The sequence below is a fragment of the Lacerta agilis genome, chromosome 3 (genome assembly GCF_009819535.1).
Source record: "Lacerta agilis isolate rLacAgi1 chromosome 3, rLacAgi1.pri, whole genome shotgun sequence".
NCBI lineage: Eukaryota > Metazoa > Chordata > Lepidosauria > Squamata > Lacertidae > Lacerta > Lacerta agilis.
The window spans coordinates 63,183,375-63,200,376 of record NC_046314.1 but is presented as its reverse complement, the minus strand read 5'-3'; the positions used below and the strand labels follow the sequence as shown (position 1 = coordinate 63,200,376).

At 40.7% G+C, this 17,002-nt stretch overlaps 1 protein-coding gene across 2 annotated transcripts in view; it reads right to left on the bottom strand.

Annotated features, from left to right (window-relative positions):
* The window catches only part of PLEKHG1 (pleckstrin homology and RhoGEF domain containing G1), a 99,918-nt gene extending 83,265 nt beyond the window's left edge, over positions 1-16,653 (bottom strand). The window contains exon 1 of one of the 2 annotated variants that reach the window (XM_033143987.1): positions 16,516-16,653. Coding sequence is in view for 1 of the 2 variants with exons in the window: in XM_033143986.1 (XP_032999877.1) it covers positions 16,266-16,281 (16 nt within the window). In the remaining variant the exon portion in view is untranslated. Of the gene's footprint in view, positions 1-16,265; positions 16,348-16,515 lie in introns of those variants that run through there. The other variant, XM_033143986.1, reaches the window with a different exon arrangement.
* Between the last annotated feature and the right edge of the window lie 349 nt (positions 16,654-17,002).

Below are 17,002 nucleotides of genomic sequence, written 5' to 3'. Positions count from 1 at the left end.
TATACCAAGAACAAACTTAGTTGTCTCTTAAGGTGCTACTGGACAATTTTTTAATTTTTTTATATATATTTCTACTGCGTCAGACCAACAGATCAGGTAGAGAGTTAAGAGAAAGCGCTATTAAAAAATTAATCCTGTCCTACAGAAATTTGCTTTTAAAAAGCTTCATACATTTAATTGAACTCAAATGCAAAAAGTACTTCTAAAGGCACACAAAATGCTGCTACTAATAGACAGCAGGCAGTTACTGTATCAAACTACGAAAAGCAGTTGACACTGTTTCTATACATACATAAAACTGCTACGTTCAAGGGAGGCAGGAAAACTTGTAAGATCCAAAACTTGAAGGAAGTTCATTTTGAAAGCTATCTTGTGCACATGAACGTAAACACACAATAGGCAAAAATAAAAATATACTTGATGAGATGAACACAATGGAATGTTAGATCTCAATTCTGTTGGTTTAACCTGCACTGCTTGGCTGGCGCCATAAACAATATTTAGATATAGCTTCATGCTTCCCAACAGATGCCACTTTCCATTTGATTATTTTCAGTTAAGGAAGTGCAAGGAAGATTATAAAAATCAATGAAGAACTTATGCAAGTTTACGCATAAGGCATGCAAGTCATACTCAGTGCACATCGAGACAAATTTACAAATATCCCTTATGTTGTGGATTAGGCTGCAATCCTTACCCCACTTTCAAGTGAGTAAGTAGGATTTAAGTCTGAGCCGACATTGCAAGGACTCTGCATCAAAGGCTTTTGAAGAAGAAGAGTAGAGAAGAGAAGAAGAGCACAATTACTGCACAGAACTACAACTCAAAAATGCAGACTATGCAACTGTAACTTCAGAAGATGCTTTCGGTGACACACATGATACAATATACAATTTTGTGACTAGCTTGAGGGAAATGGGGATGGGGTTAAGTACAGTGGTACCTCGGGTTACAGACACTTCTTGTTACAGACACATCAGGTTACAGACTCCGCTAACCCAGAAATAGTACCTCGGGTTAAGAACTTTGCCTCAGGATGAGAACAGAAATCACGCGGCGGCAGCGGGAGGCCCCATTAACTAAAGTGGTACCTCAGGTTAAGAACAGTTTCAGGTTAAGAACGGACCTCCAGAACGAATTAAGTTCTTAACCCAAGGTACCACTGTAATTCATTTATGTCTGTAGCCATATCTGTAACTGTTATAACAAAGCAAACATATGCCTCCATTTCACCTTTGCTGTGTGTGTGTTTGTGGGGGGGGGGAATACTGAAAACAGTTTCACCAGCATACAGGATACTTAACACAAAACAACAGATGTGCAATAATCACAAATGTCCATTCATTTCCTTTATGTCAGCAAATACAAGCAGTCACTAATTAAGAATCTCTATCTATTGGATACAAAAGGAAGTGTTCACATTTCCCTGGTCATTTGAAATAGAAAATGTAGACAATAGAAAATGTCACAGGAAGAGAGCAATCTGCTTCCCTGCAACTACCATGTCTTAGTGAAGTTATCTTTTCCCTTAAAACTGTTTTACACTGATTCAAGGAAGAACATCTACAATAAAATACTAACTGCAAAAAATGTAAGATCAGAACAGTTAGGAGCTGTATAATTATGTCTTGCCTTCCTAGAACTGTGGGGTTCCTAGAATAGTTCCTAGAACTATGTGGGGTTCCCAGAAGGTCTCCCACACAGACAATGGCAGGATTCCAGACCTGCTTAGCTTCAACAATGTGACCGCATTGCATGTTCTCAGACCATGGCAATAGATCCAATTTCAGCTCAGGGGTTGCAATCCTAAACTCCTGAAAAGAGCAGGTGGATGTTGGATGCTGTGGGCCATAGTTGGAGGCCTCCTTGGAGAGGCTCCAAGTTCGACCATGGTTGCTGATCTACCTCGTGTCCTATGGTCAAAAAGAGGGTGTTCCAGGGGAATGACAGGGAGGATTAGGGGATGCTTTGGATCTGCTGGATCCATAGGCCCCTCATCCCCCAAACATGCTTATGGAATAGGCGATGGGGGGCTATGCCAGCCTTGGAGCTGGTGTAGCTATTTTCCCTGTCACTGGAACAAAAAAATAAAATTAATCAAACATTTAAAAGAAGAACCAGCAACAAAAAGGCAGGTGACTAGAGAAAGCCACACATAGACACCAATTCTGTCCTTGCCCCAGCAGGGCTTTGGAACTGACAGCCCACTGGCTCAGACTCCTTTCCTTTCTCCAACCTCTGAAGGATTGCTCTATCCAAAACTTCAATAATTTCCCACAGAAATAGTGAGACTTAAGGTGTTAGCAGCTGGCTGCGATCCAGATATTTGTCATGTCCTGTGGTCTATTTTGCCTTTTAAAAAAAACACCACACACACACACACACACACACACACACACACACACACTAGTATGTCAGGCTATGGAATGTCAAGCTATGCCCTACTACAAAAACCTATTGAACTAATAGTATTAAAAAACAAAACAAAAAATTGTGGACACTTCAATTTAGGAATCCAACAGCTTATGAAGTCCTGGCCCATTTTGGGCCAGTGCAGCCAATGGCCTCATTCATACATCACTGACCTTCTCAGAATATACACACTGTATATACACACCATAGCTATATTTTTAATACTCGGTTTTCTACTTCTAAACCACTTAGGGAGCCATTTTGGCAAGCAAGTGCTTTTTTTAATTAGCATAATAAAATCAGAAAGTCTTAATAAACCAGAGTTTCTAATTTCTCCAAACCAGGAAACTATAACCACCAGCTTCAGAACAAACCATGATCTTAAGCCACAGTGTGAAGTTTTAAGATTCTGGCTTGCTTCAAAGTTGGTCACCATAGTCATCTTGTTCAGCAGAAATGGGAAACCACAATTTATTTCTTGTATTATTGAAGTGCACCATGAAGAAAACAGCAAAGGGGTTGGGTGCATGGGCAAAGGGTTGATGTTTATCTCAGTTTAACAAGCCATGGATACAAGAATCCAATTGCTTCTGTCAATTGCTGACAACTGCTTCTATCAGAAGATAGTTGGAACAACCCAACATTAGGAACCCCAAAACTGAGTAGTGTTTGCCTCTGTGGAGCTATGTATTATTTTCCAAAGCAAATATTCACTTGCAATGGCAGTCATGATTTCTTTCTTCCATATTTGGTACAAGAGAAATATAATTTTAAAAACCACCAGAATTCTAGTTTGGCATGTTTTCTAACAGGAATTTGACTGAATAATTGTGGTTAATATGGTAGCTCTATTCCCCCATGTCTACTGCTATGGAATTTTGTATAAGGGGTAGTCTATAAGTAAAAGTAAGTAAGTAAGTAAGTAAGTAAGTAGAGCATAGTTCCCATCAGCCATAGCCAGGCTGTAATTAAAATACACTTCCTGACAAAATACAAATATTGGTTTGGATCCAGAGAAGGGTTCCTTTCATTTGTACAAGAACTTGTGACTCAGCAGAAGCTGCTATACATGTATGGGGGGAAAGAAGCTGAGTTTTTACCAATTCCCTCTTCCCCAGCACCACCTCCCATGCTCTTACAAAGGGTCCTTCAATCTTCTGGAGAAGGTTTTCAGAGACTGCAGGGGGAATCAGCAAAAAGCACTTCCTTGCCCCTTTCTGTGAGCTGAACTCTGCTCATGTGAACTGCGGACCCATAATGCTTAAGGATATGCAGCAGCAATTTAGATGGTAAAGTAAAATACTGCCAAATAATTAGCATAAAAACAACAAGTTGTAAATGTATTTAATTTACACCACTCAGTAGTAAAATAAAGTGGTTGGAGAGATGTGGATATTATTAAGTGTATTATTTCTGTGGAACTCCTAGCTAAAAGGTTTCAGAACTTCCATGAAATGTGTGATTAATTACAATAATCCTTCTCATCCAAAGGCTAGTACGACTGCACCAATTCTCACCAGATGTAAGTTATGGAAGGCATTAATTTAACAACTGCGCCACCAAAAATCTGGGAATGAAAATGCTCATAACTATGGCTGTAAACATAGTTGAATTCTCACTTTCATTATTAAAACCATTATGACAGACTTAAAAAGAACCTGCAACGCCATCATATATTTTGGTTCTCAACACATTTTTAAGGCATAAGAAGGCCTAATGGCAAATAAGTTACAGCCAGGGTTCGAAATTAGCAGGGTGCGAGCCACATTTTGCACCTAAAGATTCTCAATTTGTGAAAAGTCCAAAAGTCTAGGTGCCATTTTTTGTACCTGGCTGACACTCAAGAATTACCGGTACTGAAATGAATGTGCTTTGAAGCCTTGAAGTATATGTTAAGGATGGACAATAGGTTAAGGAATTTAACAATAAAGAGTACAGTGTTTTGAAAACTGAAGTCTGGTACCAATATTTTTATTATAAACACCAAATTAAACATGTATTAACAATTTCTGGGGAAAATGTGATACTGTATTAACAATGTGTCTCTAATGTGAATTGCATATTAATTCATGCTTATCAAAATAATAAATAAAAAGTGCTGACTCCACCCCCCCCCCATAAATGGTGGCTAGACATTCTGTTTTGGCGCCTACAACCCAGATCCCAGGAGCCACTTGGCTCCTAGCTTTTCTATCCCAGTTTCTAACACTGGTTACAGCTTCTGCTAAAGAACAGGTTCCAACTGTAAGAACAGCTAATAAGAGGGAAAGAGGTGATTTATGCCCATATGTCTTCCACTGGAATAGCTGTAAGAAGGTCACATGAAGGACAGATTTAGATGGAATGTAGGTGCTCCCCTAGCAATGCTGCTATAATCCATCTACCATCACAACTACACTTAGGTCTGGTTTGGAAGTGACACCAAACCATGGTTTAACTCATTGCTATGGATATGAGCAGCAGCAAGTATCAGCAGCTCTAAGGATACTGGAAGCGTCCACCTTTAAACTATCTAAAGTTTCTCATTATGTCCAAGCTGGAGGAACTCTGGTAAAAAGAAGCTCAAGCTACTGATCCTGGCTTATTTCACAGCCATGCTGAATGAGGAGTACATGAAGCACATAATACTAAACCATGGCTTAGATTTATATCTGAAAAAGGACCGCTCTAATCAGAGGGGAAAGCTTCTACAAATTTATTTCTGAACAAACGTGTAGAACAATGGGCTTTGAACAATGGAGTAGTAGGGCAAATCTGGCAATGACAACATTGTCTTCTTGCTGGAGGATAAAAGTGAGCTTTTACAGAAAAAACATGTGAGAGCAAGATCTAGGGGTTCTGATATAAAACTATTTGGCAATTGGCATTGGCATCTCAAGCTCCTTGACAACTGTGAACCTAACAGAACACAGTTTAAAGATATTTATACAAATGGTGTGTGCTATCCTACCAACTAAACAAGATATATAATTTGGTTACAGATGCTTGTTGAAGACATGGGGAACATGGTGCCAACTTAATTCATCTCTTCCAATAATGCAAAAACATTAAGAAATTTTTGAACATCATCTGGTTCCAATTATGGGATGAAAATCCCAGAAGACCCTTTGATGAACTATATGGAGAGGATTGTCAAAAATAAGATACAGTATTGAAATACTTTATTAAAATCAGCAATAATATATATAGTCCATGTTAGAGCTATGTATGGTATGTTTTTTTTAGAGAGTGTGTCTGTAAGTACTGTTTAGTTTTTTCCAAACTTGGGACTCACAAAAATTGCATATTTATATTTATCCAAGCTCAGGAGACACAAAATAAAATGTATGCAAAGATGGACAATGTTTGTTCTGTAACTGAAAGATAAATTCCACAATAATAATCAGTCATGCGTGCATAGGATCACAGCCCTAACATAACATAACCCGAAGGTGGAGAGGCAGAAGAGAGATCTGGAGCTAATGGCAGATCACAGGATATATCAGCAAGAATTTCCAACCCATTTAAACAAAAGGGGTTTCCCCTTTCCTAAATTAGGCAGATTCTCTAATATGCAGTTACTTACCCCATATGGATTTGTATGCATATGTGCAGGTTAACTCAGTTTGAGTCTCGGGGGTTTTAATACTGAGGAGAAAGAGGACTCTTGTAAATATGAATATGAATTTGATTTGTCCCTGAGCCACAGCATTTGTAACTTGGCTCTGGCTGATTCTAGTAAAAAACAAAAGTAGATCCAAAGCCTGAACATGCCTAACCTAATGCATTGGGATGGTTATTTCCTGCATTTAGCTGTTTCCTAGGGACACGGGTGGCACTGTGGGTTAAACCACAGAGCCTAGGGCTTGCTGATCAGAAGGTCGGTGGTTCAAATCCCCGCGACAGGGTGAGCTCCCGTTGCTCGGTCCCAGCTCCTGCCAACCTAGCAGTTCGAAAGCACGTCAAAGTGCAAGTAGATAAATAGGTACTGCTCCAGCGGGAAGGTAAACGGCGTTTCCGTGCACTGCTCTGGTTTGCCAGAAGCGGCTTTGTCATGCTGGCCACATGACCTGGAAGCTGTACGCCGGCTCCCTCGGCCAATAACGCGAGATGAGCGCCGCAACCCCAGAGTCGGACACGACTGGACCTAATGGTCAGGGGTCCCTTTACCTTTAGGGCTGCAATATCTACAGGAAGCATCAGTACTTGAACTAGGATCCCAAGAGAGATGTAGATATAGAGGTCCTCATTAGTCACAAAGGGCTGCCTTTAAAAGAAAGGCTTCACATGTCTCCTAGGCTTCACATGCGTTTTGAACCCCATATACCACATTGCCAAAATAACATAGTTTCTTTTAAAGGCAGCAACTTTTAAGAAACAAGACTCTAGTGTTCCCCCATCCCCTCAGTCTTCCAAGTCACTTTTCAAGGTAAGGCCCTGAATAAAGAAAAAAACGTTTTTAGTAGAACACTAAAAGGTGTGTTCATATACTTGGAGTGGAAACTCTGTGCATCCAGCTGCAATTGATTTCCTGCATGGCAAAATACTGCAGGCATTTTACTAGATGGGAATGTTACAAAGGCTTCCTACACATCACTAGGTTTTCAAACCAGGAAGGTATTCCCAATGGCCATTCCTTTGTCAGAATAAACAGCCTCTACTGATGTTTCACTGTATATGGTTTGCTTCTTCCCAAACCATAAATAGGTGGGGGGAAAGTGGTTTCAAAACACCCAATGACATGAAATATTCTCCTCTTTTGAAGGGAACAGTAAATTACAGTATTTAGGTGTTTCTTCTTTCCTCTCACCAGAAAGCTGTACAACTCCTAACAACAACACATCCTTTCATACTTAAAAAAAAAAAAAACCTACCTAAAACCATCAACGCTGCAGCAAAAGCAAGCCATGGGAGAATTTCAATGAAACACACTATTAAGACATTCTGGAGTAATTATACTTCTAATATCATACATGGGAGAAAAACTCTCTGTACGTGTATATAGTGAGGAAGGACAATTCTCCAGGAAAGAAAGAGAGTATAAGGTGAACCCTGCACCTCTGGGAAGCACACAAGCAAGTTATGTATGCACAGTCTTCCTTCCTTCCTTCAAGGTCCCTCCTTGTGCCTCAGCTTTTCTCCATGAGCTTTGCTACCATTGAGAATGTAGCATACTCACTTACAGTATTTAATTTACATTTACAATTGGGAATTTATAGCTATATACATTTCACAAAGAGCATTAATCAATCTGAAAGTACAGGAACTGGCAGTGTGTATTATCTGGGAGCTGAAGATCAATACTAGAATTTAAAGTGGAAGAGAAGCCCAATACCAGTGTCTAGGTGTCTTTTTTTAAAAAAAGAACTTATAAACAAGAATGAATTTAAACACAAGAGACAGAGCTGTTTAAAATATAAGTTGGCAAATGGTTATCTGGTAACGTCCAAGTAGTCAATGCAGAACCTTTGGCATCTCTTGCTTCACTCGCAAAGAGCCAGAGATGTGAAAAAAATAAATTCCACTGTCAAACATGTGGCAATTCAAATCTTTTATTTCTTGACTGCTAGCAATCATATTACTTCCTAAAGAAAAAGGTGCTGTGTTCAAAAGGTTCAGCAGCCCAGTTCCCAAGCTGACCCAAGAGTTAAAGGCCCCACTGAAAAGAACGGGGCTTACAACAGTGGGATGTGTTCATGATGCCAACAGCATGTTCAAGTTGAAGCACAAGGCAGAGTTCACACCAACGCATCCTCAATCAGAGGCATACTGTTGCACTCCTCCTATTGTGGCAATGAGGGCCAAAACTGTGGACTGTACATTTCATGTTTGCCAAAAGGAATGTGCATTTTTTAAAACTTCCATCAGAAGTCATTCAATCCCAGACTGCCATAATTTCCTCCCTTCGTGATCTAAAAAGTAATCAAGCCAAGACCTCCCCAAAAACCACCATATGTTTTCTGAATCCTAGCCAATTTACAATATCTTCCTGAATCCGAAACCTCTCCTAACAGATGTGATGTCAGTGTATCAAATCAACATTCCAATCTAGTTTCTGGCTATAGTATACCAATATAAAACTGTTTCAACATTTGGTTTCGATTGAACAATTGAAGCAAGCCTGTAATGAGCTCTAAAGTACAACATCGTCTCCCCGTTTACCAATAAAGTATGCATTCACCAAAGCTTTTGTCATGAATTAAAATTGGCAAAAAGGGACATATCCAGAAGATACAGCTACATTCATTTGCAATAAGAATTACTTGAAAACGGCAGCTATTAATGGTATAGCTATCAAAGGTTTCCATTAATGACTTTTGGACCATTGTCTTGCCTCAGTAATGGACTGGTTCAGAGCAAATGAACTGAAGCTCAATCCTCCATTTTAGGGTAATTCCCTAAACTGGATGGATGGGAGGTTGCCTGCTTTGATGGGGTTACACTCCCTCTGAAGGAGTGGGTGGTACACAGCTTGAAGGTACTTCTGGATCCATTGCTGTCACTAGAAGCTCAGGAGGCACCTTGGTGGAACATGGTGCTTTCCATTAGCTTTGGCTGGTGGCCCAGTTGGGCCCCTATCTGGATAGGGATAGCATAACTTCTGTTGTCTATCTTCTGGTAACCTCTAGGTTAGATTACTGCAATGCATTGTATGTGGGGGTTGCCTCTGAAGATGATTCAGAAAATTCAGCTGGCGCAGAATTCAGTGGCCAGGTTGCGATGATTTGAGCATGTGGCAGCAATCCTGGCCCAACTGCACTGGCTGCCAATAAGTTTCTGGGCCCAATTCAAAGTGCTGCTTTTGATCTATAAAGCCTCAACCTGCTCACAGCTGTAGTACTCCAAGGACTACAACTCTCCATATGAACCACCTCAAGACCCTGTGATCATCATCCAACACTCTTCTATGTGTGCCTCCTCCACGAGAGGTATAGAGGGCAGCAACATGAGAGCAGGCTTTTCTGTGCTGGTTCTCCACTTGTGGAATGCTTTTCCCAGGGAGGACTGCCTGGCACCTTCATTACATATATTTAGGCACCAGGCAAAAGCATTCCTCCTTTCCCAGGGCTATGGGTTAAATTAACCCAAGGTTAATTAAACAATCTATGGCCTTTTAAACTGTGAGGGGTGCTACTGTCTTCATTTGTCATTATAGTATGTATTTTTGTGTTTCATATTGTAAACTGCCTTGTAATCTTCAGATGAAAGGCAATATAGAAATTTATTTATTTTTTATGAAAAGGCCCACAGCTCAATAACTGAACACAAGCTTTACATGGCCAAGATCCCAGATTCAATCTCAGATAGCAGGGCTTGGAAAGATTTATCTCTGCCTAAAACATTGGATAACAGCTGTCAGCACACTGAACAGAGTAAGGTGGCTGCAGCAGCCAGAACTATATGCCATGCGGTCTGCCCTGCACCCCTTGACTGCCAGTCCAGTAAGCTTTTGAACATGGAATGGAGAACACAGCTTCTTGTCCTTTGTCATAGGCAACAAAATGTCTTCTGTTGGACCTAGTGGCTGCTTGAGTTTGGACTCACTATAAAAGTCAGCTTCACAGGTCATGATTCCACACAAACCATAATTCCATTGTACAATTCCATTTTTGGAAAGCATCCAGGAAACTTCCACAAGGCCCAATAAAACTTAGCAGGTTTCACATACTGAAAACCACTTCTGCATGTAGGGAGATGTCATGCATTTTTACTGTAGTTTTATTTAGAACTTTCAGGTCAGGGTTTCTCAGATAAAAGCAGGGTTCCTCCATGCTAAGCAAAAGAAAATAGTAAAGCCAACTTTCTTCCAGCAGTGTCTGGCTGAGATTCTCTGGAAGCATCATTAAAATAAACAGAACCATGTGCAACAGCCATGTATTAAATTACTTTATATATATGTCTTGTTGACTTCAAAGCAGTCTGCACAACAGAAAAACACAATTATGAATGTAAAGATGCTAGCAATATTGACAGAGAACCAACCTATCCATCTCAGAACCTGCCTTTTCATATGCCTTCAAAGGTAAGTGATCAGAATTAAACTTTTAATTTAATAGTTCTAAAATACTGTATGATTCTCCAGAGGCTTCAAACTGATATGGCAGGCCTGCAACCTACATGAGGGTTATGTTCTGGGAATGGCACTTGAAGCCAAAATTGTATAGTCAAAACCCATTGGGCTCAATGGAGAGTAGGATTTCCAAAGTCATTTTTCCTGAGACCCTGCCCCCTTTTTAATTGCTTTTTATTGCCATATACATCAAGCTGAATGCACATAGGTTATGGGCTTACTTCGGGTTGCCATACGTCTGGAATTTCCCAGACATATCTGGAATACTGCAGTCAGAAGTGGAAATTGTAAAAATGACCAGAAAAATCTGGACATATGACAATGTCATTTTTGATGAATTTTCTTAGCGATAGTTCAAAAACTTCTCTCTTTTTTGTGGATTTACAACTTTTCTGTCTGGATTTTCACTGTTTGAAATATGGCAACCCTAGTTTACTGCATACACATTCAGAAAAGGTGCATGGCGTAGCCTTCCAAGGACTGTACCACCAGAATCTGAATTGTGGAATCACTTGTGCTTGACTATTCCATCACATAAATACCAAGCAATGTACAGTAAACTAACACATTTGAAGAAGGTAAACTAGACTTGTTTCCTAGTAGGCTACTTTTGCAAGGAATATTCATTCATATATTCCCAATCATACTCTGATGTGGCATCAATCCAGATGGATTGTACGGTTTTCCTTTTCCAACTGTATCAAGATCAGGCCACAGGGAAAATACACATAACCCCGTTTTAGGTTTATATTTGGCTTATAGTGCTTTTTTGGTGAATTGTGATTAAAGGAGCCATCCTATCGTTAAATCAGCATTCATTCTTAAGTAGTGCACCATGACAGCTGCCTTGCTGCCTTCACATTTGAAATCTCAGCTGGCAACAAGGGAGTTACTCAAAATAAACTCAGACTGTGGTTGTATGAATTGGCTCCTAAAATTAAGACAAAGATTAAATTTTCCATGCAGACTTCCAGCTTTAAAAATCTGTTTAGACATCCATAAGAACAAATATTTGTGCTATGAGAGGATGCTGGTGTAGTATATGAATATATATAATTCACACAGAGAGAGACACACAATGCAAAAAAATATTCTAGTACTTCTTTACCAGTCAAGCTAACTGAACATATGGTGCCATATTAATTTAGGACTACTGGGTGTCAGGAAAAAAAAAATGTAAATTGTAAAGTTTAAAGGCAGCCCTATACTTCGCCTTTCCAAACACAATTACTTATATATCCCATAGCTGCTATTTCCAGATTTAACTTTACTACAAGCAAACAGGATTCCATTATAAATTTAGCTAGAGGCCAGGACCACAAGCAGTTGTGGAAATTTGAACCACAAGCCTTAATCAGTAAAGGCTGTTCACGCTGAAAAAGGAAGGAAGGCATTAGATGAAGACTTCTTCTAACACTGCTATTTTATTCTAAAATGTTATATTTTCAATTATTCTTTTGATCACATTTATATATATTTCTATTTATTATTATTATTATAAAAACTGAGCAAAACAGCATTCATGGGAAGAGCTGAGTAGAGCAGCTAAGCCCCTATTGCTATTGAAAAACAGCAGTTTGAATCTTAACTTCCATTAATGGAACAGAGTTCATAGTTGAGGAATGGGGCTTTCTTGCTTCCAATTTCCCTCTGCAGTGCCTTGCGTTTTCACCAAAAAATATTCCTGGGATTGGGACAGTGCTGGGAATGGAACGGAAGCTTCAGGCAGAGGGGTAACTGTGAGTAGTCAATGGAAAAGCAACTAACACTCCAATCCTTTGCAAATATTGAGCTGAGCTGGTGTCCGTCTGCCTCAAGAAACAATGGAGAGCTGCACCTTTGAGGGTAAAGTCAAACTGTTGCAGAGTCACAGCGTCTGTGGTGGCTGTCGAGTCCAATATGGGTGAGACATGTTTTGTTGCAGCTGAGGCAAATGAAGGTGTCCAGTTGTGCTGATGCAGGTGTACCATGGCGTTTCTTCTTTCTGGCTTCCTCCCAGTGGTCATTCCTCCTCTTGTCACTGCTGTCACTAGGCACTGAGGTCATCTGCCCCCCATTTGGTGGGGTTAATGTTGCCAGCCTTCATATCCCATTTGCAGACATCTTTGTAACAAATAGTTGGTCTGCCAACTAGAGATGTGAAGGCCCGGGGGGAAAACGGAAAAATTTGGGGGGGGGCGGTTTTTTTCCGTTTTTCCCCTGAAGCCATTTTTGTTTTTGTTTTGTTTTTTTGAAAAATTGGAAAAATTGAAAAAAATTAAAAATAGATTATGGAATATTTTATTTTAACATGATGAATAAAACATTTTAAGATAAAGGGTTCAAATATTTTATAAATCATTTCTTTAAAAAATGTACAGTATCAGATTATTCTAATTTCTGTGAGGACAAGCAAGTCCTAGGTTACAAACTGAACTCTCCAATGCAAGAACAAGATACATTTCTTCCTTTAGGAGGTGCTGTTGTCACCAGAAAAGAAAAAAGGTTTCAGTTTTGTTTTTGCATGCGTGCCGTATGCATTGGTTCTGTTCCTCTTCACTAGGCCTCAAAGCACTGCAAGAAAATATAGAGCAACAAAAAGGGCCTGAAAGTATATACTTAATTACAGCTCATAAAATGATTCTGATTAAATTTCATGCCCATTCATTGAAACTTAGTCCCACTTCCTTCTTCTGTTCTTTTTATCAGAATGTTTTTTAAATACTGCGGAGAGGAAATATAATTGTTACTTCTGGATTTTTAAAAATTGTTTTGTGGAGGTTTTTTTGTTCCACATAAACTAGTAAACAGTTCAGGAGATTGTTGCTCCATTTGTTACAAATACAAATAAATATTATTTTAAAAGTAAATTCTGTTTGTAATAATTGTTTGGCTACACTATATTTTTAATATGCTAGTTGTGATAATTTTATGCCCATTAAAATTGTCCATAGTTATATTTTTTGTTTCTAAAGTAACAGAATGACTTTCAATCTGGAAAAGAAAAAAGATGTGCTAATGTAGCATTTTTTTTCAATTTTTCCAAAAATTTCTGTTTCCCCCCCGAAAAAGCCCAAAATTTCCAGAAATTTTACATCTCTACTGCCAACAGGCCTGGTACCTGAAGCCAGATCCCTGTAGAGCACTGTTGATGGTTTTAGTCTAACACTGTTTTAACTGAGCTTTATTGTATTTCTTGGTTCTACTTTTTAACCCTCTATAGTTTCAACCATACTTTTTGTTAAAAGGCAGAATAGAAACCTAATTTGTTCCAGTGGTCCGTTCTTAACCTGAGGTACCACTTTAGCTAATGTGGCCTCCTATTGCCACTGTGCTGCCGGCACACCATTTCTGTTCTCATCCTGAGGTAAAGTTCTTAACCCGAGGTACTACTTCCGGGTTAGGCAGAGTCTGTAACCCGAAGCATTTGTAACCCGAGGTACCACTGTATTCAAAATGAGCTGAAACCCAGGAATGAGGGTTTATTTGTCTCCAGTTCCACATTTTACAACTTGTGCTTCATAGATAGGATTGTTTACTATGCAATCCTGTACATGTCTATTTGGAAGTAAACTCCATTGAACTCAGTGGGGCTTACTCCCAGGTTAGTGAGTTTAGGATTACAGCTTTAGCCTCTAACAAAAGCACCTCAGCAAACTAAACTGAAATCTGTTGGCATCACTCCATCATCACCTCAATTCTTTAGTCTTTCCAGCTTCTGACTGTAGGGCTTAGAAGAGTTTACATTTTTTTCTACAAATGTATGCATACTTTGTCATCTCATTTGTATCTATATGACTGTGTTAAGTGCCTCAACTGTCATCCAACAGACAGTCTGATTCTACTATTTGTATACAAGAACATCACTAGGAATTATTTATACTATTTTGCTATGAGGGGTGAGTGGGAAGAGACAATGTTATCCATTGGCCACAGTCAGTAGCCTGAGAGACTTTGATTATAATCACACCTTTGCTATGAGCTCACTAGGAGATAGCCTGAAAAGTATCATGTGTCACACAATAGCCTTGAATGTTAATGCAAGGAAATCGGATGTAAAAGCAAGTCATACCTCTGACATAATATCCAAAGGGGAAATGACTTTTGTTCTATGTGATTCAGAAAAAATATTTTTAGAAAAACGCAACTTAAAAGGACATATATAATACTAAGTAACACTTGACATTTAATAGCATTTTTCCAAATTGCTCATAATCTTCTAGGTACCACTTAGCAGAATAGATTTTTTTCCAGATAATAACAATCCATATAAGTTAATCCAGTTCAGGTATCAAAGCCAAACCATTATTGTTCATCATCAAAAGAAAGCGCTGCCCCAAACTGTCCATAGCTCACATCGCATAGCAAGTCCTATGAAAAAGTATATGAGTTCTGTGTAGAACACATACCACATAAAACCGATTTTTAAGAAAAAGAAAAAACAGGAGCAATTGTTACAAGAGAAAGAAAACAGCTTATGCAGTCTAGACAAATTAATGGGTGTTGTTCATCAGAAGATATAATAACCAACTGAGTGGAATTATTCTAACAAACCTCTAGTGTGTATGGAGAAATCCCTTAACTAGAAGTGAAACACTTTTATTGAGAAGTTTCCACTGGCTGCATGCTTAACAGAAAGAAATCAGAGAATCTGTCTACATGCCACCTGGAATAGCAGTTACTTTCAAGAAGAGGGCTAGCATTGTTTTAAGTAGCAGCAAGTCTTTCTCCTCAGATGTCAGAAATCCAGCAAAGCTGCAAACCACCAGGTATTTATTCCCCCATGCCACCTAAGCATATAACCATATATTTTGAAAAGGCTTATTCCAAAAGGAACAAAGAGAAAGGGAAGTGTTATCAAAAATAAAACATTTGCCCAGAGATCTGACTCTGCAAACATCCAGTGTTCTTTATCTTACAGCTACTTCATATGGAACATTCAACACACAGATGTGTATGGGTGAGATGTGCACAGCCATGTAAGCAGTCATAGGTCAGGAATGCACACCTGTCTATTTAGCCATGCGCACTCACTTCAGCCACCCAGTGTAGCTAACTGTAAGCTTCGCAATGGATGGATGTAAAGATGGACAACAAACAAACAAACCCCACATTATTCTGAATACAACTGTATACACAACCTACTTCCAGTGCCAGAGAGGCAGGTTTAAAATAAATATACACACACAGCCCAATGCCAATGCAATTCCATGCAGGGAAAATATGTATGTTGTACTGTAATGGGAGAGCAGCTCTCAGATACACACACAGAGAGAGAGAAAGTTACAAGAGCTTTAAAAACACTCCTCCTTTGCTGCCTTACAGTGTCTGTTGCCAAGTCTTTTCAGGTAACAACAGATAAGGATACTATGGGCACTTTCTGAACTAGCCCAGCTTTTTGTTTCTGCCTGCAACCTGAGAGCACTTTACATGGGCGTGTGCAGATTGACTTTTACCGTTCACCTCTTTAGTGGGATGTACTGTTTCCAAGCTGATAAGCCACAGGGCTCCTGGGAACCTAAAGGAAGGAATGATGCTGTTGCTGTCGGGGGAGAGAGAGGAACGAAGAGTGTGGGGGGAAACGGAGGCTTCTACAGTAGAGAAAAGCCCAGGAGAGAAGGGGGAACCTCAGGTATATACAGAAAGAGGGGCTTCCCCAGTCGCCCCCCTCTCTCTTCCTCGCTCCCATCAGCTATACTCCTCAAGTAAATCCATGTTCGGCCCCCTTCTCCAACAGGGCCCCCTCCCCTTTCAAAGCAGCCGAGGGAACAATACAGAGTCTCCGCAAGTTAGGAAACAATGGGGCGATCATGAAATAGCATACCTCGCGCGCAGGGCATTTAACGAAAAAGAGAGGGGTGGGCGAGCGAGGGAGAACCAGGTGGCGCCAGATCATCCGCGCGCGACCTTTCACTGCTACCCCCCGCCCGCCGGTCGGTGGTTTCGGCGATGGAGAGATTTAAAGGGAAGGAGGCAGGGAGCCCGAAGAAGAAGGAAAGCTCGCCGGACTCTCTCGCCCACTCCGAGAAGTCCGCGGCGCGGAGAGGGGAGAGAAACAAAGCGGCGGCTCTTACTGGAGAGGCGGGCGGCAGCTCCGAGCAGGCGCGAGGGTCGCCCCGACTCCGCCGCTTCGGAGCCCGGCTAGCCGAGGCTGTTTAATCCAGGCGCAGCAGGCGGGGAAAGCGGCTCCCGGCTCCCGCTCCTTAATTCATTCGGAGGCGCCAAGCGGCTTGTCCCACCTCAGCGCGCTGCTCCGGCGACTGCTGAGGAACCCGAGTGGGCGCGCTTTAGAGGCGGGCGGCAGAAACTGCAGCAGCATCCGCCTCAGCCTCCTCTCCCTCCCGACTTTCCTCCTCCCTCTCTCGCGTAGGAGAAAGCCGGAGTTCCTCGTGAGGCCGCTAGGAAAACTCCTCTCCGGCGTGCCTCCTGCGCTCGCCTTCGAGGGCTTGGCCCCTCCTCGCGGAGGGAGGCCTGGCTTCTCCTCGGGCTGCAGCTGGAGTTTCCCTCGAGGGAGGAGGGCGGGCGCGGAGTTCACCAACTTGGCTGTGGAACGAAGCCAAC